The 24,962-nt window shown below is 41.3% G+C and overlaps 1 protein-coding gene across 1 annotated transcript in view; it reads right to left on the reverse strand.

Annotated features, from left to right (window-relative positions):
- Positions 1–2,418: 2,418 nt before the first annotated feature.
- LOC138582820 (myosin-4-like) overlaps positions 2,419–24,962 on the reverse strand; it is a 40,395-nt gene continuing 17,851 nt past the window's right edge. Inside the window, exons 16-41 of the mRNA XM_069654484.1 lie at positions 24,336–24,639; positions 21,332–21,399; positions 21,146–21,233; positions 20,781–20,898; positions 19,795–19,918; positions 19,061–19,197; positions 18,316–18,571; positions 17,350–17,592; positions 16,478–16,654; positions 16,219–16,364; positions 15,153–15,243; positions 13,602–13,991; positions 13,373–13,499; positions 13,166–13,284; positions 12,489–12,685; positions 10,890–11,073; positions 10,145–10,310; positions 9,553–9,677; positions 9,096–9,404; positions 8,800–9,003; positions 7,651–7,776; positions 5,392–5,562; positions 4,024–4,128; positions 3,822–3,917; positions 3,072–3,203; positions 2,419–2,551 (exon numbers count right to left, since the gene is read on the reverse strand). Of these exons, the coding sequence (XP_069510585.1) occupies positions 2,537–2,551; positions 3,072–3,203; positions 3,822–3,917; positions 4,024–4,128; positions 5,392–5,562; positions 7,651–7,776; positions 8,800–9,003; positions 9,096–9,404; positions 9,553–9,677; positions 10,145–10,310; positions 10,890–11,073; positions 12,489–12,685; positions 13,166–13,284; positions 13,373–13,499; positions 13,602–13,991; positions 15,153–15,243; positions 16,219–16,364; positions 16,478–16,654; positions 17,350–17,592; positions 18,316–18,571; positions 19,061–19,197; positions 19,795–19,918; positions 20,781–20,898; positions 21,146–21,233; positions 21,332–21,399; positions 24,336–24,639 (4,218 nt within the window). The 3' untranslated portion in view covers positions 2,419–2,536. The remainder of the gene's footprint in view (positions 2,552–3,071; positions 3,204–3,821; positions 3,918–4,023; positions 4,129–5,391; positions 5,563–7,650; positions 7,777–8,799; positions 9,004–9,095; positions 9,405–9,552; positions 9,678–10,144; positions 10,311–10,889; positions 11,074–12,488; positions 12,686–13,165; positions 13,285–13,372; positions 13,500–13,601; positions 13,992–15,152; positions 15,244–16,218; positions 16,365–16,477; positions 16,655–17,349; positions 17,593–18,315; positions 18,572–19,060; positions 19,198–19,794; positions 19,919–20,780; positions 20,899–21,145; positions 21,234–21,331; positions 21,400–24,335; positions 24,640–24,962) is intronic.

Below are 24,962 nucleotides of genomic sequence, written 5' to 3' on the forward strand. Positions count from 1 at the left end.
ATGGGACCATCTCCATTTCACTCTCAGTATAGACTCCATGATGAGAGGCATCTATGAGAGTGCAGGCACTTGGCCACCTGGCACACTCGCTGCCCACAGCTACCCCCTGTGGCAAACCCCCTAACCAATTTAGCTTTAGAGCCATCTCTACTGCGGAAACTAAGAACATCATCTTGTCCTTGAAACCGTCCCGATGCCTTGGTGACACCTGTCCAGCCACAATTATTAAAGAGGCTGCACACGAACTAGCCCCCTTCGTCACATCATTTATTAACTCCTCATTTAAATCATGCTCTGTGCCAACTAACCTTAAAGATGCCTGGATATTACCTCTCCTAAAAAAAGTTAACCTGGACCCCAATGTCCCAACAAACTATAGGCCCATAACAACTGTCCCGTTCCTCCTTAAAACTGTTAGATAAAGCTGCATATCTTCAGATCCAAGCTTATCTGGAGATCAACAATTTACTAGGGACAAGACAATCAGGATTTAGTCCAAGACATGGATCCGAAACGGCTCTCCTTGATCTTAAAAACCAACTAGACGAGCGCAAAGACAGAGGAGACATCTCTATTCTCCTACTCCTAGACCTATCAGCTGCCTTCGACCTGGTAGATCACAAGGTACTTTGCAATCACCTCAAATCGGCAGCCAACTTCTCTACAAAAGCCACGGCATGGATAAATTCATTCCTGAACCAGAGAACCATAAGAGTCTTCTCACCTTCATCAGCAGCAGATCCAGTCCCCATCACCTGTGTAGTCCCTCAAGGGTCATGTGTTTCCCCCACGTTATACAATATTTTACAAAGCCTCTCTTTGATATATTGGACAAACTAGGGGTCTCATATACCAACTACGCCGATGATACCCAGATTCTTATCCCAATCCAGGGTGACTAAGAAAAGGACACCAGACTCATAAATAAAATCTACCAAATCATCCAAACTTGGATGGCCACCCATGGCCTGTGTCTTAACGACGACAAGACTGAGCTCTTAATCATCGGGTCTACCAACAAACTGAATAAATTACCCCAGCTGTACAATTCCATCATGATCGATGGCATCAAAATCAAGGTAGCCAAGGAAGTTAAAACCTTAGGATTCTACATAGACTCAGCTCTCGCCCTCGACAAGAAAGTAAATGCTACAGCCTCAGCAACCAGTTACACCTGCAAACTTATCCACGCCTGCAAACCATACCTATCCACAGATAGCTGCACCACCATAGTGCGAGCCCTCATCCTCTCCAAATTAGATTACTGTAATGCACTGTACCTAGGCACAAGTAAACATAACATCAACAAACTCCAAACCCTGCAGAACAATGCCCTTAGAACAGCCCTAGGAATTCCCAAAGGGCAACACATCTGCCCATAGATGAGCCATCAACTGGCTGGCCATCAATGACCATAACACATTTAAAACTCTGAACATTACACACAATTGTCTGAACAACAAAGCTCCTGCATACCTCACAGAAAAATTCACAAAGCACAATTCTGAACGTCCCATCAGAAAGGCCCTCTCAAACAGTATCAAAGTCCCCAACTTTAAACTGAAAAGAACTGGTGGGTCCAGGTTCCCGGTTCTGGCAGCTCATCTCTGGATATCCATCCCATATGCCCTTAGAGCCACCCCTTCCTTCCATGTGTTCAAAGCTAACGTTAAACTCTGGCTTCCAACTGTACCAAATATATTTTCTGTAAACACTTGTAACTGTAACATATCTTCCATGTAAGTCATCCAACATTGTAACATAATAAATGTTTTGATATATGTAACATATCTCACATGTAAGTCTTCCGACATTGTAACATAAGAAATGCTTGATAAATGATCCTGTAACATAAGAAATGTAACTTATTTATGTACCTGCAACCCAAGATTTATTTTCTGTAAGCGCCCAGTTGCTTAACGGCCAGGTGCGCTCTATAAATAAATAAACAATACAATACAAACAATACAATGGGTAAAGGTGGTCTATTGCAAGGTGATGTCCATCTCTCATACAGCAGCCTGAATGGTCAGGGGCCACAAAACACATATTCAAGGGGTCTTGGTTTGAAGACAACTGCATTAAGGCGATGCATAGAAAACTCGCTGCATCCCTTGCCTTTACTTGTTCTATAGACCGTCGACAAATCCAGATCATTGTGAGGATGGGGAGTTAGGGATTTGAATAAGGAGCAATGAGTAGAAAGGATAAGGGCCAGAGTAGCTTGTTTAAGAATTTGAGTGGAGAATGTGTGTTATGGTGATGGGAAATAGCAACTAAAATTCGATCATGGAGCTATGCGTCAGCACGTCCAAATCCTCAGCGGGGAATCTTGAATCCTAAGCATAGATTTAGGATTACACCCACTTCTGGGTCCACGAGACAATGCATACACAACAAAGATTGATCAGAAACAGGTGGCTGCATAACATTTATTGTAACCTAGACGCTCTGTATGGTACATTTTGTACAATATACATTGAATCCCAAAGCCGTTCATATTCTATGAACCTCTTCAGCATTCCGCCTCCACTCCTCATTCTTCCACCTTCTGCAAGAAAATCAAACGTGACATTGATTACATTGGGTGCACTTCTATCACGTTAACTTACATTTAATAGCACATATGTCAGAAATGACTCAGAACTGTTTGGTGAATTGCAAGCATGGCATAGGATTCGAAGCTGGGCACATGCTGGAGCCGCCACCTGGGAAAAGAGCAGCTGGCCCTCTCTCCGAGTCTACCCGGGCAGCCATCTTTTGAAGGGTGAATGGGCAGACACCTGCCACTGCCCCGCTCCCATTCTTGGCATTATGAGAGAGAACATGAATCAGCCGCCACAATCATTTATGTTCCTCCCAATTATGTGCAATTCAACAAATGTGTGTGTCTAAAATTAGGATAGCGCAGGCCCGTTACGGAGGGTGTGGGGGGTAAACTCACCACTCAATGAAATTATTAAGAGAATGAATGAGAGAAAGGCACACACTAGCTGCGTCTTCCACTAGGACAGGGTGGGTGGCTGCCCTCCTCTCTCATCCTATGATAGGGATATCACGGTCTCTCTCACCTTGCCAATGTCTCGGCTCTTCACTCGCAGTTTGTTGACCTGCGACTCGGCGATGTCCGCGCGCTCAGAAGCCTCCTCCAGCTCATGCTGAGTCTTTCGGAATCGAGACAGGTGGGTGTTGGCCTGTTCCTCCTGAAACAGAGAGAACATTGCATCACAACATTAGCAATTCATGAGCACAACATCAACGTAGGCATCAACCTATTATGCTAAATGTAGAAGATAATGTGAAGAAGCATGGGAACGGGCAATGCATTTTTGTGAGTACATATGTGACGTCTAGAAGGGCTGCAAGCAACGAGTATGTTGACCGTGATGAAACACGTGTTAACTCTCTTGCTCAATAATATCATTGAATATAAATGTGTCTTGTGACACTGGACTGATCACTGATCACTGTTCAGTACCTGGCAGTGCATTTAACTAAATGATACAAAATCTTGTGGCCCTCCATTATATCAACCCTTTCTCCCCTTGCATCCTTACTGAAGAGCACACTCTAATCATCAATAGGTGAAAGAAGCTATGTCCCTAATGATAATCTCAAGACATGCTACAGAGAATAAGCAGGGCACTCTATTCCCCAAGTGAACCTGCCAAGCATTAATCTTACATGACTGTTTTGTAGAATTAGCGTAGTTCCACCCTGCTTCTAAATGTGGCCTGTGAACAACCACATTGGTGAAGGGACGGTTCATGGCAGTACTACTCCTTGTAAAAAAAAACATAATGCTTGAATTCTTCACTTACGGCCTCTTCCGATTGTCTCTTGTAGGCCTTCACCTTCAGCTGCAACTTGTCCACCAAGTCCTGGAGCCGCATCACGTTCTTCTTGTCCTCCTCAGACTGCCAATGATAGAGAAGTTGATGAACAAGTGTTTGGCCGAGTAGCAAGACGTGCTAATAGCCTAGTGGCGACCATAGTGATCGGTCTACAGGGCTCTCTGATTACCTGGTAGGTGACCTCCTTGAGTCGTCGCTCGTACTTCCGCATCCCCTTAATAGCTTCTGCTCCTCGCCGCTGCTCTGCCTCAAGCTCGTTCTCTAGTTCATGCACCTGCAAGAGAGCGTACTTTCATAAGAAACAGTCTAGTTCCTGCAGAAGAACACCATGAACTGTGTTTCACCACACTCAGAGGCCCCTTTAGGAATGAGGCACTGGTTCCAGCAGGAGAAGAGGAGCAGCCGGTGATATAAGATTTAACAAGGAGCAAGGCCGGCCACCCTACAGGAAACAGGGCATGTTCTTCAGAAACCCTTGTCACTTCTTCAGGGTAGAACATATTTTTGGATGGTGAAGTAGCTTTTATGGCTCATCAAGGTGCAGTGTCTGCATCTACTTGAATAGTTTTCTTCCACATAGGAACAATTGAGACTGTTGGGATAGGGATGCAGTAGAACAGGGGTCTGTAAAGTTGGTTCTGCATATTTCTTGGGCTAGAACTCACATCACCCGTAGCCAGCATAGCCAATAGAGAGGGTTCATGGAAATCATAGTCCAACACATTAGGAAAGCCACAGGTTGCAGACCCATGCAGTAAACTGTGAATTGGACGTGTGCTCCAATGGGCGCTCCTTTGTGTGGAATAAGGTGATTAAGCTTTGTTTAAGGGGGACAGAGACAACAGTAAACAGCTTTTTCAAAGTATACAAGAACACACACTTTACCTTTCCTAGATGCGTTTTTATGTTTTATTGTGTGGTCCTTTGCATGCACTGTTTCTATGTTGATTGGCTATTCTAAGAGAATTAGAATTGTATAACAACCTAGTAATGACATGGCTAGAAAGTTGGAGATCCAAGTCCAGCTCTGGTACTAACACATCCAATGAGTTTCACTTAACAGGTGTTCAGTGTAGCTCAGTTGGCAAGCGGACGCCACAATGGCATCACTGCAAGTGTGTTCACCTTTACAATAAGTGACTGTTTAATAACTGGTTAACCTAAAACGAGAGGTACTTCAGCATTGGCGGTACAGGAATGACTGTCAAAACCAAGGAAACACTGCCTTCTTGAAATGTATCACTATTGCAACCCAAGTTCACTGTGACATTACCTGCACTGGCACTTCCTACTGCTGGACACAAAAGAAAGCAGTGGGGCAGAAGTCGGTGCAGTCCTTGCACGTGCTCACAACTGTATGAGTCATTGGCACCACCGGATTATGGATCCCATTTGCAGTTCAGTTGTGTCAAAGCAAAAAGCCAGAACAAATTGCTGCTCCATCATTCCTCACAGTAACTTTAGGACTATAGGTTTCAACCCAGAGCATTTAAAATAGTGATTGTTAATCCAAAAGCGCTTCTAATGTGATTCATACCCTGGACTCTAGTTTCTGGAGCTGCTTCTTGCCACCCTTCAGCGCCAGCTGTTCAGCCTCGTCCAGGCGGTGCTGTAGGTCCTTCACCGTCTGATCCAGGTTCTTCTTCATCCTCTCAAGATGGGAACTTGTGTCCTGCTCCTTCTTCAGCTCCTCCGCCATCATGGCCGCCTAGTGAACGAAATACATCATTTGTAACTTCCATTGAAATACTTTCCCCAACAGCATTAACAAAGGTAAAAGCATCTCTGCTATTATTGTACCATTGAATAATGGCAGGTTTTTACATTTTTTATTTAGAGAATTTTTGAAACAGTGGAAAGAAAGCAATAAAATACAAATGTAAGACAAAGCGAGCATCATTAGTGTATAGCTTGTGACATAGCAGCAGGCACTCCTAGTGGAATACATGTTCATATATATCGCAACTCATTTTGACAGAGGCATTATTAATTAAACAAATAAGACAATTTGCGTGCTCACTTCCGCTTAGATGAGCAACAAAAGCGTTCATTTGCTGATGAGGTTTATTGATGTCCTAGGGCCATAAATTGGGGAGGGTCATTATCCTAAGCGATCACGACCTCTCCCGAGGTACAAAGGGCAATTAGCGCTTAGTGGCAATAGCAATACAAGTTTCAGGGTTTTGATGGTGAAGTAAACATTTTACTTTAATAGTGAGTAAAGTAAATAGAGAGGCAGTACATTAAATATGCTTTTATTTATTTGTATTTTTTTGTATTTAACTAACAAGGTTTAATTGCAAACTTGGCTAAACTGGAGTGGGTTTACCATGAGCATGCATTAGGTGTCAAATAAAACAAACAGTTTCTCGATAAGGGAAAGCATTATCCCATGGTTCAGCATTATCGTTGGTGTGTTTCAGTGGAGCAAATGGTCCTCCGAGAGAGGAATATGCTTGTTGATAAACTTCTTTGCCTGGAAATCGCATTGTTGTTTCTGTTTCCTTTTAAAGAAAACAGTTACGAATGGAGTCAACACTAGTAGTTATTGACTGCACTCTTATTTATTGAGCATCTGAAGATTCGGATTGGCTCAGAGGAGGGCAATAACATCTGCTAATAGTGGGCATATGTACCCTGCCTTTTTATCAGACAAGGGTGTACTTCCTGGTTTGTGAAATTGATATTGGTGCACATAACTGGTGTGAAATTTCGATTTCGCAATCCAGAAAGTGAAAGGAAGTGGCCGAGGAGCGGTAATTGGTGTGAGGCGGGCCAATGAGGCGACGAAGAGACTGGGGAGTGAAAAGGGTGACGGAGAGGCTTGGGAGGGTGGGAGGAGTGAAGTGGCAGTGGTATCCCTTTGATGATAAGCGATTAGCACTGGGGGCAGAGGGAGGGCGTTTGGTGGGAGGGGGCATGTTTGCTGTAGTGTCCCCAGAGAGCGAAGATGGGAAAGAGTGGGTGGTTGGGGGCAAGGAGTGAGAGAGATCCCTTTCACAGCTCCAATCGTGAGAAGGTCTATGCACAATAGGAGCTTCCGTGTTGCTAACAATCCTACGCTCGCTGTTCCTACTCTTTCTCTTAGGTAACAATGTCCATAACCCTGTCCATGCGCGTTACACTGTTTCGCTACTTCCTTGCTGCATTTGATCATGCACTTCTGGCTCTGATTCTAGTTGGGAATGGTCTCTTTCTGGGTGTGTTATATGCCAGCTCCACTCTTCCTTCTCCCCCTATATGCAGTGGCTTCTTAGCATTGCCTGCTGCTGGTTAACCCATCCATTTAGGTAAACACACACTGTCTTGGCAGGCACCTTTTCTGACCATTCTGAGACGGATGTTCTCTGTCTTTATGACCCAGCATTGGAGTTGGTGAACATCTCGGTGTGCCAGTGTTTCATTCCAGGAAGCACCATGGACACACCCTAACAATGCACACTTTCCAATGCTTTAGCTCGAATAAATCTACACACCATTTAATTCTAATTGACTGATAAAAAAGCAATAGGTTCCATATCCAAAGTATCTGCCAATCAAACACTGTTTTAATTGATAGAAACACTTGTATACAGGCGCGTTATGAATGCCATATCATATCATATCATGCGTCCCCCGATATTAACACATGTGGACACAGCTGATGTCACAATAGACACTGCAGATGCACATCCCTAGGATGGCCTCTGACTGCATACTCCCAGAAAAGTTCAAGAGCAAGTCTTGGCTTTAAAATAGTAAAACGGCCTTACATGATCAAAATGAAAGTGTTTTTTGGCAAATAAACACAACTTACATCAGTGATTGATTTTTTGGCTTTTTCTTCTGCATTTCTCGCCTCCTGGACGGCTTCTTCCACTTCACTCTGAAGCTGAGAGATGTCCGCCTCCATCTTCTTCTTTGTGTTGATAAGGCTGGTGTTCTGCGAATAATAATGTCATCATATTTAATCATTCATTTTCTGTATGTATATTTTTTTCAAGATTTTTCCTAAGCATCTCTTTGGTTTCATGCATTGCATTCGGTTGCCTTTCACTATGGTGCTGAACCACGACATAGTAGAATAGTACCAGTGAAGCTTATTTATCCGGCACACTGCTTATTTAAATGTTCTTTTAAATGGCAGGTGATATGGCCATTAATAGTAGCATTCCAGAAGATAGATTGCTGGATAACAAAGTTAAAAACTCGGGATAATAGTGTACTGTGGATGGTACAGTGATTGTAAATGTAGAAGACATATTGTAATGAAATCTTTGTGCACGAGTTCTTGGTATTAGCCTATTTGACTTAAAACATTTGACATTTTGACCAAATTGACCTTTTCTGAGTGGTTCAAATTGACCTTTTTTGCATCCGATCCAAACAGACCTTTTTGTTTTAGGTCAAATAGGTGAATTCCTACTTACCTGAACATGAGGTGCATGGGTTGCGGGGGTGTTCCCCGCTCATACGTCAAAAATGGGTTGCAGGGGTGTCCCCCACATCTTTACAATGGAGGTCAAATTGGTAAAAAGGTCAAATGTTTTTAGGTCAAATTGCTGAGGACTACTTGCAAAAGGTCAAACATACCCAAACCCTAGTTCTCAGCTCTCCGTCATTCAGAATGTAGACATTCTGTCATTCGGGAAGGTTTGTCATGCAACAGCCTTTATTCACAAATGGGTCTGGAAAACAATGCATTCATTCTACAGTTGAATAATGACTATCATGAGGAACCTCTGTGCAGAGAAAACAAATGAAGATGCTCTTTAAGCCAGTGCCACGAGGGGGGAGCACATCAAGAAATAAACATGGTGTTGCCAGAAGATCTGGCAAACAGATTATGTTTGAAAGGAAGCTGAGTAAGATGCGCCAGAGACTATATCCAGATAATGTCCAGCGGATGGAAAATGAAGGGCAAACGAGAAAGGAGAATGGAAAGCCCTGGGCAGACGAGGTGTACCTGAGAGTGTAGCAGCTGCACACGCTCAGAAACATCGAGAAGTTCCTGTTCAGCCACTTTGCGGCCGCGCTCAGTCTGTTCCAGGGCCGCTCTCATCTCCTCAATTTCTGCTGCCATCAGGTTACTTCTGCGCTCAACCATGGCCACCTGTTCCTTCAGATCTTCATTGCTTCTGAGAGCATCATCCAGGTGCAGCTGGGCATCCTTTATGAGAAAGCAAAGAAAGACTATAATGTGTAATATTGCACTCTCTAGAGCAAACATCAATAGCAAATATGTTTGTAATGATGCATTACCTTGAGCTGTCCTTGCACATTCCTGAGCTGTTTCTGTGCCTCGGCTGCTTGGCGGTTGGCGTGTCCCAGCTGGATTTCCATCTCATTCAGGTCTCCCTCCATCTTCTTCTTCAACCTGAGGGCATCATTCCTGCTTCGGATCTCAGAATCCAGCGTGCTCTGCATGGATTCTAGAGCCCTCTGGCTGGTCCTCTTTATTTGGTCGATCTCCTCGTCCTTCTCAGCAATCTTTCTATCAATCTCACCTTTCACTTGGGTCAGCTCCAGTTGAATGCGGAGGATCTTTGCCTCTTCATGTTCCAGTGAGGCCTGTAGAGTTTAAGATGATTGGTTTATATGGCAACATTGCTTTGTTTGTATGCAAGTTGGAATTGAAGCGCTATCATTTACAATAACACATTTGTTATGTGATCATTTCTAATGATTTGCACAAGGAGTGGGTCCGTCTTATACTTGCCTCAGCCTCTTCCAATGCAGAATGAAGATCATTCTTTTCTTGCTCAAGTTGTTTCTTGGCTTTTTCCAATTCATGAATGCTCTTTCCACTTTCAGCAATTTGTTCGGTGAGGTCAGAAATCTCCTCTGCAATTGGAATACATTTTGTTAAATTACTGCAGAACCTAATTGGGTTTGTGTTTCATAAATTAGGACAATATGTACATATAGGCAGCTCTATAGTGCCCAGCACATCTAAAATGGAAACTTCAGCACATCAAAAGTTAGAAACATGCTATTTCAATTTTGTGAGTTGTCAAGTGCTTGCACGCACCTACCCAAAATAAAAATCGAATGAAGCCCAAATCAGGAAAATACATCAAATTATTTAGATAGATTGGATTTAGTTATGCAAAAAACATTATGAAAGTAAAGGGAAAAATACAGCCAAATTTAATGAGTAGTATTTTTTCTCAGTGATTCATAGCCGGAGAAGGATCAGAGAAAGTTATTAGCCTCTGCTTATTTTCTTCTGAGATGGTTTTGGTTCTATCCAGGGCTCCCCTGAACCGTCAAAGCCAACAAGTCCCCACACCGCTGAAACTGCAACTCACGTTGAAGGTTTTTGTTTTCTCTCTTGAGGGTCTCAAGATGTTCCAATGACTCCTCATATGCGTTCTTTATTTTGAAGACCTCGGTACTCAGCGATCGTGACTCTTTCAGGGCTGATTCAAGTTCTGCCTGAGCTTCATCGTGCTTTTGCTTCCATTCTGCCAGGATCTATGGAGTCAGGGAAAGCAAACATTATGGAAATTCGGGCTTTTGCACAATACTCTCCTATTGATAGCGTTTAATGAACTTATACAATATTTGTGAAATTACTCTTTCAATTCTATTGATACCGTGATACTCTGGAATCCATCACAAAGTACATACCTCGTTGTTAACTATTGTAAGTGCTTTATAATCACTTCAACCACAGAATCAGTCCACTGTCTGAAAAGATATGTAAAGCTCAATTTTGGATACATGTAGGGTGTTCACTAGACTCTAAGCATTGCTCGAGTTCATCTCCCTGTTTTGTGTCTGTTCCAATTTTCAATAAGGTATTCCATTAACCATTAGAAGAAATCATGGTCTAATACACATTACTGAACATTGGATTGGGCGTGTTTCCTAGTTCCAAGTGTGGCATATGTGTTTCCTAAGACTTCTGTATATAGGGAAAGATTTTATTGGAATGGATGACTAGCTCAGAAGCCACCAGCATGCAATGCAAGGGATCTGAAGGAAGGCTCTTTTCAAGTCATTTTCTGTAGATATTACCCCAAGAGCTAACTATGTTGCCCTTGGCGATACCTTGTCAAAGTTCTTCTGCTTCTTGTCCAGGGCTGCACAGGCTGAGTTCGACCTCTCCACGTCAATCATGAGGTCTTCAACTTCACCATTGAGCCTCTGTTTTGTCTTTTCCAAAGAAGCACACTTGGAATTAACAGCCTCGATCTGTTCCTCGGCCTCCTGTAGTCGTTGGGCAAGCTTTTTCCTGAAGGAGAATAAACATTTATTTATTAGCACAGGACATTTAAAAACGGTGCAGCAAGCTGTGGGTCAAATAAGAAAGAAAATAATGGAGAATTGTGGTTGTCAATAAAACTTCTTTTCTGTTTTGTATGAAATATGTTGTTGTCCCCATCAGTAGTCTATCTAGTAATTTTGAAATGTGGCTAACACGCCTCCTTTTTCAAAGCCACCAAGTCAGAATGTCTTCTTCCCTCAATCGTTGCACTAGACCGCTAGGTTTCTCCTTACTGCTCCACACAAGGTCTGGGAAAACGCCTTAAAAAGTGGCCCATTAATATTATCAGTGTCTCCATGCAAGCTATCCCCAACAGAGAGATGTGTGCAGGTCAATGCGGGCTTCGGAGTAACACCACCCACTAGCCGTAGGATTTGGGAGCCTGTGCAGCACCTGTGCTAGAGACAGTATTTTTTCTATTTCTAATGCAGGCCAACCTACATTGAAATCAGAGAGCATATAAGCAAATCCAGGGAAGAGTTCCCCATGCTGAAATTAGAAATCACAGGGGCCCTCCCTAAGAATTATATTTTCCAAATGTATACTACCCTGGAGCCCATGCTAGGAATAGTATTAGTCACTGGTTAATGTTCTTCGATTAAGCACATTTTAGGTGATTCTGGTTTTGGGCATATATGCTTGTTCGGGAGTGCTGCTCGCTGACTGCGAGACGCGCAGTATTATTATTAACTGAAAAAGACTATAGTTTAGGTCACTTGCAGCTCGTCTAATGTGCTGGCGACCCATCTTTAATTTTTTAGTAGCAGGCAGGTGAGCTGCCAGATTCTCTGTGGAATGTCGGTCCTTTAAAACATCTGCATCGGTAACTGCCATTTGGCAATGACCGTTACACTAATGTTTAGAACTGTCCTCACACTTCACCCCTGCTCAGGGTTGACCAAACCATTCTTGTTCAGCACTCCAACACCCCTGGGTGTCTGGTTTGCAGTACATAAATTCACAAAACATATTAAGTCTATATATACATTCCAACACTGTTGATGATTCTATTATGCATGTGAGAGTAATTAGGATATATCGCCATAACACATCTGTCAGTTAAGATAGAAAGGATAGTTCAGGGGCAACGTGCTCACCTTGGAAGCAAGACAATGCAGAGCAGCACAAGTTCAAACCCCGGGTCCGCGCTTAGAAACCTCTGGGTATAACGTGCGTTATAAATAACCAATTATAATTATAAATATGAACACTAGGTAAAAGCCCTATCTTTATTGCAGAGGCAGTGATGCTTGAAAGACCACCACAAACAATGTTTTTATTGAATGTATTATGGGTATGTTGCAAAGAACCCATACAATACTCTCAAACACAATCACTCAAAAGCAAACCATGAACATTGTAAAGAGTCTTTAAAAACATACTTGGCCTCTTCCAGCTCCTCTGTGCGCTGGATGGCATCGGTCTCATACTTGGTCCTCCATTGGGCAACTTCACCATTGGCTTTGGACAATGCCCGCTGCAGCTCCGCCTTGGCCTCCTGCTCCTCTTCATATTGTTCCCGGAGCAAGTCGCAGTCATGGCGGGAAGATTGCAGACCATGCGCGAGAGCATTCTTAGCCTGCAGGGAGGGGCAACAGCACAAGTTGGAACAAAATAGAGTGGCATTAGGGTTTCTCACACCAAATAGAGCAGAGCCTCAGAAAATCTATTGAACTTAATGTTTGACATAATTCATCCAAATGCATATTAATACACTTGTGTTAATGTAACACAATGAGCTCCATTTATCATCAGACCCAATAACGTATCATCCATGAAATATGTTCAATTAGTGTTATAATTCACCCCAAATGTCCATTCTTGCATAAAGCTCTTTGCCTGCAGACCTACACTTTACTTGTGATAGAACCTATCACAACTTTAGCTTTTCTTAAACAGGGAGTTAAGGGTTCCATTAGTAACTACCTCTTGTAATAATAACTTGGAGAATGTCACTGAGACAAGTAAGCTGTGTTTTATAATTTGCTTAAATAGTGGCATATCTTGAAATGACATTGAAATCTATGTAGGAATGTTGCTTGAGGGTGACATCATCTACCTTTGTCTCTTCCTCCAGATGTCTCTTCAGCTCCTCCAGCTGCTGGGTGAAGGCTTGCTTGGCCCTGCTTAGCTGTGAAATCAAAGACTCCTTTTCATCTAACTGCCTAGAAAATTCACCTAAAGGTAGAGATGTTTAGAAAATGAACAAAGTTGTCTTTGCATTATCATTCTTATAGAAAAGTCCTGAATAGTATGCATGTTTTACCATTCTCTGTTGCCAGGCGAGCCCTGTGTGTATTCAGGTCAATGATTTGTCGTTGGTGTTCTTCATCTTTTGACTTCACTTCACTAAATTGGTCCTCTAGGGCTCTGCATGTTTTTTCCAGGTTAGCCTTTTTGAAAAAGGAAATTATATATACATTATTGATTTGTCAGTTTTGCAAAATAACTTAGGCAACGGCAATAAATACACAACAAAAGTCAAATAAACCTGCCTTGGTTTTGGAGACAGACTCCATGTTACTGGCGAGGTCATCGATCTCCATCTTCAGCTCACTCTTCTCCTTCTCCAGCTTCTGTTTGACTCGCTGCAGGTTGTCGATTTGCTCCGCAAGTTCTGCGGCACTGTCCGCGTGCTTCTTGCGTAGAGCAGCGGCTGTAGCTTCATGCTGCAGTGTGGACTCTTCCAGGTCACGGCGCATTTTCTGGTATTCCGCATCTCGCTTCTTGTTCATCTCAATCTGAGCTGAGGTGGCCCCGCCGGCCTCCTCCAGCCTCTCGCTGATCTCTTCAAGCTCCCTGGAGAGATCTGACCTCTGCTTCTCTGTTTTGGCACGGCCCGCCCGTTCAGCCTCTATTTCCTCTTCAAGTTCTTCAATGCGAGCCTGAAAATAGGAGAAGTACAAATGCCTCAATGATATGACGGCCAAAAAGTATGGAATATTTTGTGTAATGTGGACGGTCTTTTAGTCTAAAGAATGTGTGCAAACCACTGTTTGGTCCGTGTGTCTATCACCTACGACATGCATGTAAAATGTTTTTAATTAATGCATTGAGACAATATCTTCTGTATATACCAGACACCTGCTATAGAATACTTTCCAATAAGGTAATGGCTCTAGATTACTACCACCTCAATTTCTCTAACTAGTACAAAGACAGAAAAAAGGAAACATGCTAACACGATATGACCAATGATTCTTTCTTCACAATCAATAGACCACCGAATAAAACACCAAGGATGTCCTTCTTTCACTTGAAAATAAGATATTATTATTTATTTATTTTATGAATTACATTTGTGTGTTTCTGAAACCTGTGGGTGTCAGGGCACATGAACCAGGTAGTACAGTTGGTCATTCCAGCTGCATTGTAACCAGTCTCATACGTGAGAGCTTTAAAGTCAGACTGTTGCTCAGGAGTGTTGTTATCAGCAGGCCACCCATGGTTGCTAAACCAAGCACAATGCCGTGAGGGTGGGCACCACAATAATGAGGACAGTTGTGGCTTGTGTTCACACCTTTGACTAATAAGGCATATTTCGTGGTGCCAAGATGTCTGTCAACTTTCATTCTGTTACTATTACAGCGGGGGCAACATGAGGAATGTGCCTTTTATGCTTCAAATTCAATATGGCTGAATATGTGTGCCGCCCTTCACCCACCAGTGACTGGTGTTTATTATATTAGCAGTTTGTGATGGGAGGAGGTGAACTTCTTAAAGTCCTTGGCAAATGCCAAACAAGTTTAGGAGATGATATATGCCAACAGGCTTCTCCTCTTTCTGACCACTTCCAGTATACATCCTGGCTTCGCTTAGAATGCAATCTGCAACTCAAGGAGGTGCTTATGGAAATGGTCATCCAGTACTAGTGCAGTCGAGTGATGGGGCACAGCCAGAGTCCCGCAAAGTTGGCAGGATGGCATAATAGTGCAGTCTATTCTGTGCAGTTACTCACTGCATCCTCCTTTCAAGCTTTTCAATCTGAATCTGTGGGAGACCCTATGCTCTTCCTGTTCTCAGAAATCAGAAATATTAAAACATACCTGCAGCTCCTTGATCTTCTTCTGCAGTTGCACACCTAGGATCTGCTCATCCTCAATCCTACTTTGGAATTGACTGATTTCAAACTCCTTCCTGATCAAATGAAACAAGTTAAGCACATTCACATGAGCAAGATTTGTCTATCGCCATTCATAATCCTGGTGGAACAAAAGCTGGTTAATTAACTGCAGTGTTGTGCACACTTACACACGTTTCCTGTACTATGCACCTTAAAACTCTGATGAGCACAATGATGTCATTTCATCTTTCCTCAACATGTATATGTTTTGTGGCCAAGAAACAGTTTTCACAGATCACCCTAAAAGTGATATCTGAGTTGAAATGTTGAAGTTGTCCCTCTTTTTTGAAGCAAGTAGAATTATTAACTTAGTGGTTGTCCAAAATACTGTTTTAGCTTGTGTCGATAATCCGTTTTTAATAAGAAGTTGCAAACCATGTGACCAATTCACTATACCATAGCTGGGCTTTGTTGGGATTAAGTGATTGAGTTGAAATCTACCACATGAATGAATGCTCTTGGCGATGACGCCAGCAATGTTTAGTCACCACTAAATGAACTACTCTCTATCCCGGAAAGCTATGCCACTGAATTACCACTAAAGAGGAGAATAGCAATGGATACGTGAAAGTCTGTATCTACCTGACATATAATGGAGCTATGGTACGTACAATTGATACATTCCTTGCTGTGTGGAGATTAATTGAACACTATTGCACTATGCAATTATTATGCAGTTTTGCAAAGTACACAATCCTGAAGGAGTTTGACGAAAATATGTTGCCCCACCCATACTATCCCTATACATGTACTAGTCATCTCTCCATGCAGGGTTCTCTAATCAAGATCACTGGTAGTGCAGGCCGAGTGAAGCCAACCTGCAATTTCAGTTACTGCGTGTTTACTGCACGTTCACTACTGGCTACCACTGGCTACTGACTGCATGTTTGGGAATGGCCCTCAATTACTAAAGGTCACACATCACTTGTCATTCCAATCTGTTTCTTGATGAAATTCTCATTCCTGTTTGCAACCTTTAATACACTTACTTTTTATTCTTTTCATCGAGCTGTTGCTTGTCATTTTCCATGTCCATAAGAGATTCCTGGGCCAATTTGAGGTCACCTTCAAGCTTCCTCTTAGCTCTTTCCAAGTCCATGCGAAGCTTCTTCTCTTGTTCCAGGGAACCTTCAAGCTACAGTAAAAGAGAAGGTAGGAACTGATCATTGTGATTATGCCAGGCAACAGTGAGAGATATTGTTATCTGTCATTGAACAGCTGTCGTTTTCTCTATGGGAGGTGACCTACATCATCCACTTGCTGCTCCAGCTTCGATTTTGCTTTGGTTAGAGTGTTGACTTTGTCTTCTTCCGCTTGAAGGTCATCCAAGGTCTGCTGATGAGCTTCTTGGAGAGCCTTCTTCTCCTTGGAGAGCTTAGCTATATTTTCATCCAAGATGGCCATTTCTTCAGTAAGATTCTTAACCTGTGATTGCAAATGGATAATTCATCTTATCTTAAATGCATACATCATTCAGAAACCCAGCGGCATTTCAGCACTGGTCTGTCACAAGGACATCTCATAAAAATGTTGCAGAAAAGTGCTGTTTGTTTTGAACCAGCAAATATTTGGTGTGGAGTTTTCAATGTTGGTTGGGGTCATATTTAAGCAGAAAATAGGAACTCCCAAAAATGTTCTAGCAATTATGTTCACTCTTAAAGATGAGACTTTAACCTGAACAAAAAACATGTGAACTTAGTTAATTTGACTTACAGAAAGACCACAGTGTTGGGCCAACAGGTACCATAGCCTTGATTTGCATTTCAGGTCTGATTGTTCTAATCAACAAAGCTCAACATTTTGTGCATTTTCGCTCCTTATTCACAGGCAACTTCCTCCATGTTTTGTTAGTTTCAATAGTTCGCATTTACACACTATTTTTCAAAATGCTAAATGGGTCGAAACTAAAGTTTTCAACTTCTTTGTAAACATTGAGTTTGCTTATCTTGGTAACACTTGCGGCACCTGCGCCTAAGTATGCACATTCTAAGTAAGCTCACAATAAGCAAGAAGGCACCTCTCATTGTGTGTTTTTCGTCAATCAGCAAAGAATGGCCTAATAATTTGATCAAAACCTTTTTTTGTGTGTTTCCTAAGTCAAATAAAAACATATATGTTACCTTGTTCTCAGTGGCATGCTTCTCCTTTTCCACTTTGGCCAGTGTCAGCTCGAGGTCGTCGATGTCCTTCTTGAGCTCGGAGCACTCGTCCTCGAGTTTCCTCTTCTTGGCGGTCAGCTCAGCGTTGGATTCTTCTTCATCCTCCAGCCTTTCGGTAATTTCCTTAATTTTAGCCTCCAGGCCAATCTTGCTTTTGATGAGCTGCTCACACCTTTCCTCAGCATCCGACAGATTTTCTGTTTCCTATGAGATTTTAAATAAAATGTCAAAAGCACATATGTAATATAGACCATTCATGGTTTTCGAATTTGACTAAATAACGTTAGTTATATATCATTTAAACATAAAGATAAGACAGTGTAATTGGAGTCCTATACATTATACTTCAATATTTGTAAGTGATCGTTTCCTCCTCATTTAAGGGAATCTGCAGCGGGTAATGTGCCATGTTATTAAGAAATAAGCATTGCATTCAGGTCACAGTTCAATTAAATTATAGATGTGGACCTTCCTATCATGTGTCTCTCCATTGCAGGCCTTCTTTTTGTTGCACACGATTGGCCTCTTCCTACTCCCACACCTTGCACCCTAATCCCCCAGCCCAGCTCCCTCATCATCCCCATCCCCCCTGGCTCTCACTAATACACCATGACCCGAAAATGCTGTTTCATCCTGTGATGCCAGCTGTTTTCATCACTTCTTTGTGTTGCCCATTGTTCTACCACCGCCCCTAACAGCTACTTGTTTGACGGTGCCTGCTAACAATGAAAACTATATATGGTATGTTTAAGTGGGCCATGGTGTCGCAACCATGAAACGATGATCTTCTTCCCTATTTCAATGTAAATTTGAACAAATGGGTTCAATTCAGTTATTTCACTTTTCATAGAACAATCTTTACTTTTTGTATTGCCTTTGTATGTTATGAGATTAGAATATTGTTCTTGTATTAGAGTTAGAACTTACGGACTGGACTTGAAGCAGCAGGTCATTCTTTTCCTGCATGACAGCAACCATTTTCTCTTCCAGTTCCTTCCTTCTGGCCTCGGATTTAGCCAGACTTTCTTTGGTTTTCTCAAACTCTTCTTTCATGTTGGCCATCTCCTTCTCAGACTCGGCGCTCTTCAGGAGGGGCTTAATCTTGAAGTAGAGCTTCATCCATGACCAATGTTTGACATTCATGAAGGAGCGGACATTGTATTGAATGGTGAAGATGGACTCTCTAAGAATGAATCAACAAATGTATTGATGGAGTATGTTCACCCCACTGGAGATTTGATGTTCAATTAAACATCAAAACATTTCTTTGTTGAAGTAGTTTCAAAAGAAAGTATGTGTTTGTCTACATTGCACATGTTGTGAGGATTAGTATGTATTGATGGGTTCATTTCAAGCAGCCTCATTAAAAACACATTTTATTCATATTTAAAACAGGTTGTTCCAATGGAGGCCAGGAAATACCAAGTGAGAAATAGTGAGAAATTGACCGGTCAAAATGCCTCTTTGCAAAATATTGCAGTGCTCCAAGTGGTATGCTATACACACTCTGCAGAAGGATAATGCCACAGACTGTACTAACGGAGTACAACTTAAAAAACAGATAAATAATGTAATCCTCTATACCTCGGTCATTCCAACAAATGCAAAACTAACTTTTGATGAGCTTTCCATACATACTGTAAATTCATGTTCTCCTGTGAATGAGGTTTACCTCCTTTGCATCATCTTCTGGAATTCTACTCTCATCAGAAATCCTCTGCACATGGCCTGAGTTTTTGTGATCAGTTCAGCTAATTTTTCATCTCTCATCTCTTCAAGAACACCCAGAATACCAGCTTTGAAGAAAACCTTTAGAACAAAATTAGTTGGTTAGACATGATATTTTCATAAGTCCTGGTAATACTATCCACCTATGTATTTTCTTAATATCAAAGCAAATTCTTGATACATAAATATGAACAGGTAAACATTTGATAGCAAAGGTTTTTATTAACCTTTTCGGGGGACGTCTCAGCATTCATCGACTGCTGAATTATGTAACATATATGTAACAGTCTGAAGTCCATCGTGTGTCCTTCTGCATTCATACAGCTACTATGCATTTAGGCAGCTGTACTTTGTTCTTTTACAGGCTGTTGTTCTATATGTGATTCTCAATGTTTGTTTAGCTTTCTACTATATTATATTTATAAGGAAATTCATTGGATTTTCTGCAGTGCAGCAGACTAAGCAAACATCAACATATTTGAAAATGCTAAGAAGAGAATATCTAATTCTGACAGGCACATACTCTCAAATACTCAAAAATAATGATGTGAAATATAGAAAATATAAAGCAAATATAAAGCAAGCAGACAAGTGTCCATATTTTAAGATCTCAATGGAGCCCAAACATGCAACACGAATTAGTTGGGAAGCACTGAAAAGAAAAGTTGAAATATTTACCTTGGTGTGTCCAAATTTGTACTGAGTATGATCAATATCAATGGAGCCAAGTAGTTTCTCAGAAGCCTTCTTGCTGTCAATAAATTGCCCGTCTGGGATAGCACTGGCATTTAAGACTTTGTAACTGTAGATGATAAGAAACATGTATTTATACATTATTGTGAAAAACATGCACCTTGTGATGACAACTGAAGGACCAGTCTACAATAATTATGCATATATTGGCAAAGCATACGAATGATCATCAGGTATGCAAAACCAGGGCATGTGGTCTGAAGAAAAACGCAGCTTGTGCTCCAAAGTGTTCAACATTTTTACAATATGAACTTCAATTTCCATAGATGTTTGGACAAATAACGTTAACATCAAAGCATATTTCAATGTCTTTGTCTCTTGTACATACAGAAACGAGTGTATTAAACGTCCTCTACTTTGTAGATGAATATAAACAAGGAATATATATATATATATATATATATATATATATATATATATATATATATATATATATATGGTGTAGTTGCTGTGAGTAAAGTGAATTGTGTAGGAGTGCAATTTGTTTCCGTAACTACGTTTCGTTTGAAGATGGAGCTGAAACCATTTTTCATTAGCTGAAACTGTGTCTTAGTTGATCGTGTTATGAGACTCTAGAAAGCAACCTTGGTCATGTCGTAAAGGCTCCCTGACCTGTTCTCCATCCACCCATCTAATCCCAGTTCTTGCCTCTATGCATGTACACAATACAAATTACAATAAGCAAACGCCTAAATAAAGTTCTCTGTATATCAATAGCAAACTATTTTATGAGCCTGTCCTATGCTCAACTCGGAGAAAGAGCACTCATATAATTTCAGAGATCTCATCGAACTCATCAAAAGAAATCGAAAGAAATGTGTACACCTACATTGTTCAGACGTAATAAGACATAATGTTCCACATGATGTAGTTATTTATCAGTTCACAGGCATTTTGCATGCCCCATTTACCGTTGTTTGAAGTCCCCGTAAATGATTCTGCTGGGAAATCCCTTTCTGCAGATTCTGATGCCCTCCAGCACCCCGTTACACCTCAGCTGATGAATAACCAGGTGGTGATCCATGGCACCTTAAAACAATGCAGATTACTGACTAAGTCGGTGTCAATAAAACATTTGAATCTAAATATTGCAATCTAATATAATTCCTCAACATGAATATATGAAACCTAGTCATATCTTAATAAATCAATAAACTGTGATATGATTGTCAACTAAACATGTACCTGGAATACCGGTTGAGGTAATCCGTCAGCGTATCTGCTTTACAAATGAACATGTCTGAGTGTTGTCAATACTGTCAATGCTGTCACTCACCGGGTGTCTTGGTCTCATTGGGGATGAGGCAGCGCACAAAGTGAGGGTGGGTGCTTCTCAGGTTGGACATCAGTTTGTTCAAGTTTTCCTGTAGTTTGAAGGAAGAGCGCATGTCAGCATTTAGGGGTACATTTGGCGCATTGGAACTGGAAAAAAAGAGTTCATTCTTGAGAAGAAATGACTCACCCTGAAGAGTGCAGACACAGTCTGGAAAGAGCCACCCTTCTTCTTGCCGGCCTTCTTGCCAGCGCCCTCTTGAATGAAAAACAAGCATTTGCACGGTCAAATATTTGTTGAGTTTAATCACACATGATTGATTGCCTCAGGGGCACTGCAAAATATGTTAAACCCCATTTAGGATGAGGTAAATGTGTCCTTTGCATGTGTTTATGGATTAGGTTTTTTCACATGGACATAATCGATACATAGGGCCTGATTTACAGTGTTTTTCAATAGGATGTTCCCATTGAAAAACACATTTGTAAATAAGGCCAATCGTATTTTGGACGAGCGGGGGATGGGGGGGTTAATGCAGTGTTTTGTATGTTATCTTACAATGTATTCCATATTAGTTTAGTTACCGTTTCTCTTTTGATGCTAACCTACCAATCCATAATAATTCTTCAAAAAACGTTTTTCAATTAATTCGTAAATGCAAACAGGTGCTTTCAATGCCTTCATTGTTAGGCTAGAGCACGGATTGAACTCATAATCTTGCCTTAATGCCCAAATGGGGGTTCTTGTCTCGGGTGTCCCTCCACCTATACCCCCATCAGGACAGCTCTCACCATACACTGAAACATTTTACCAGACACCAATATTGGAGTGATTTCAATTCATTGGCGTGAAGGGATTTGCAAAAGATGGGGAGCTACTCCCAGGTCTCCTATCCTATTGCCGAGGTGATGCTGCCAATGGATGCATGAAGGCTGTGGGTACCCATTTTTGGAGACTAGATGATTTGCACATGGATAGATTCTTGCTAGCATTTGAAGAACACCCTAGTGATCATCTGCTACGCGTGCAACTTCAGAACGCAGAGGCTTAACAAGAATAACTTTAGTGGGGGGACATCATTAACTCTCTTTCATACCATTGTCTATCACAGCTATGGTGTATGGGCTTTCTATTTCTAAATTTCCATCTAGCGTTTTTATAGTGGTAGCCTATTGTCCCAATGAACACCAATTATACTTCAATTCATACAAGTCACTGTAACTTAAAGAACATTCCTTGTCAAATCTGTAAACATGTTTAAAATGCCTGAGTTTATTAACACATATTGCAACTTCCTTAAATGGAAACTAGCATACTTATATTTTAGGCAGAATTTGCATATGTGTTCATTTGTAGCTCAGTCTTCATGTAGAATATGCTCATGTGGAATTTTAAATATTGCTGATTTTATACGGCTAGACTGTAACCACTGTAGAGTAAAATCAAACCGTGTGTTTAGAATGATCAAAAATATATGTAAATAGTATGCCTTGAAATCCATTACATGTACATGTTTGTCACCTATATTCATTGTGGAGGTTCTAAAAACATAACTTGATTTGACTATTCAGTAGATCAACCAACCCAATGCTAGTTTGACTACAAAGAGGTATTTGCTCACCGTGCCCCATGTACGGGGATTAGTCTAGTTTGTGCTTTGGACGTTGGTTCAAAATTCCGAGGGAATGTCGTACATACTGATGATGATCTGGAGTGGTTATGACCACAGGGTAGCTGGTGGAGTCAGAGCATCGATTAAGTCTACTCTTAGACCTTAGTCCCGGTGGAAGGGCTTGTGGGAACTGAGTGCCATAAGAAACCAAAGCATAACTGATCCTTTTTGATAGTCCTGTTTATTTGTTTGATTTGTGCATTTGAAAATCATTCCCAAATAATTGTTTTACAGAGCCCATTTTTGATACTATTTGTGTTTTATTGATATCTTACAGAGGTCCTCCAATCAAAATGTCTCCCTTTTGTTTCTTGTGGTCACCCATTCCATGAACCGTGGCTTATTATTATATAGCATCCGGGGCTTTAATTGACAGTCACCCGTAATAGATGAACTCGTTATGCATTGGTAGAGATTGGGAAAACCGTATCACATGTACCCATACAAACTTAAACTTAGTTGCGAAACGTGCATTACTGGTAGATATCTGAAGAAGAATGCCTATTTTCTTCTTACAGGTCTGCCCTGTTTATCTATTGCTAGTGATATTGATAAGGGGACTCAAGCACAATAGGACTGATTTACAAAGACTTCCACTGGAGTAAAAGAGGTGATGCCAGTCAGTATGCCTGATTTGCACCTGCTAACCTTATACCTGATTCACAAAGCCTAAAACCACAGCAAAACTGGAGATGCCCAAAACCTTAGATTATCACATATAAATATGATCCACATAGTCTGGCTCAATGGCATCACACAGATGTTTGCTTCAGTGTTGGGCTCTCTGAAGCAGAAATAAGGCTAAAAGACACAAAACTGAAATGCTCACAGGAATCTCCTGATGTAATTCAGTGCACATCTTTGTGTAACATGTTACCTCACTAATGGTCGCCATCTTGGGTTTGTGATGTTATAACAATGTTAATTTGACAGTGTAATCTGTGGAAGTACCCAATGATTGCCTGTATCTTTGTATACGGTTCAGAATTTTTGAATGCATTTGAAAAAAATAAAATGTATGGGGTGGTTCCCCTCCAACCCCCATTTCCTTTAAAATATACATATATATATATATCTATACGAAACTAAAATAATACCTAAAACATGAAAAAATGCATTCGAAACTTTTTCATTCGAAAATTTGTATTCGGAACTTTTGTATGTCGAAACTATTTTTTTGAAAGTATGACTGGACACCTTTGTATACTATCAGAACACACTGCTATTCTATGTAACCATAGTTCCCTCTTCTTAGCAATCACCTCTGAACATTCAGAACAAAATGAGTAAAGGATTTCCCTCAATTGATTGACAGCCTGTAAAAAGCAATGTTCTTGCACAGCATGTAATAAACCTATTGCAGTAGAAAGGTAGACATCATTATGTTTGTTCTATGAATTATTGTAATTAATATTTATGCAGATCAACTTTTAGGAACGGCATACAGCACAAGCAATACTTTGGGTTGCATCTAAAAGTAAAACAGTCTTCCTCCGTTAACACATGTCCTAATTAAAGTACCTTCAGCTCCATGGCTGGCATAGAGAAAACACAAGAGCTTCACAGAGGCCTTCTGGTAGAGCTGGATCACAGAGTCGTTCAGTGGGTCCTTGTTCTTCTCCAGCCAGCCGTTGATGTTGTAGTCCACGGTGCCGGCGTAGTGCACCAGTGCGAAGTGTGCCTCGGCCTTGCCCTTGGTAGGCTTGGGCTTCTGGAAGTTGTTGCACTTGCCCAGATGCTGGTCATAGAGCTTGTTTTTGAAGGATGTGTCTGTAGCCTTAGGGAACATGCACTCCTCTTCCAGGATGGAGAAGATGCCCATGGGCTAGAGGATGGGAGAACACATGGACATAGCTTAGAATAAAGAAGTTTTAAACATTTACACACAGAATTGTTGCAGTTTGTCAGTAAAACCTTAGAACATTAAGTGAAAAGGGTTAATGTGGGGTAAATGGCAGAGGCTTGGCTTATTGCACCTCTAAGGGGTTTTTGTTAATCCTTCTTGAAATGTACCAAGTTGATTTGAATTATAATTGATGCAGTTGGTGCCCCTTTTAACCTTCGGCTGCCTCCAGGTTCATCTTCCCTCCAAGGGCCCCAAACATTGGTTTGAAAGAAGGCTGGTATCTAGTAAATCATTGGCAAATA

The sequence above is a fragment of the Ambystoma mexicanum genome, chromosome 3q, assembly GCF_040938575.1.
Source record: "Ambystoma mexicanum isolate Mex_15411 chromosome 3q, UKY_AmexF1_1, whole genome shotgun sequence".
NCBI classification, from domain to species: domain Eukaryota; kingdom Metazoa; phylum Chordata; class Amphibia; order Caudata; family Ambystomatidae; genus Ambystoma; species Ambystoma mexicanum.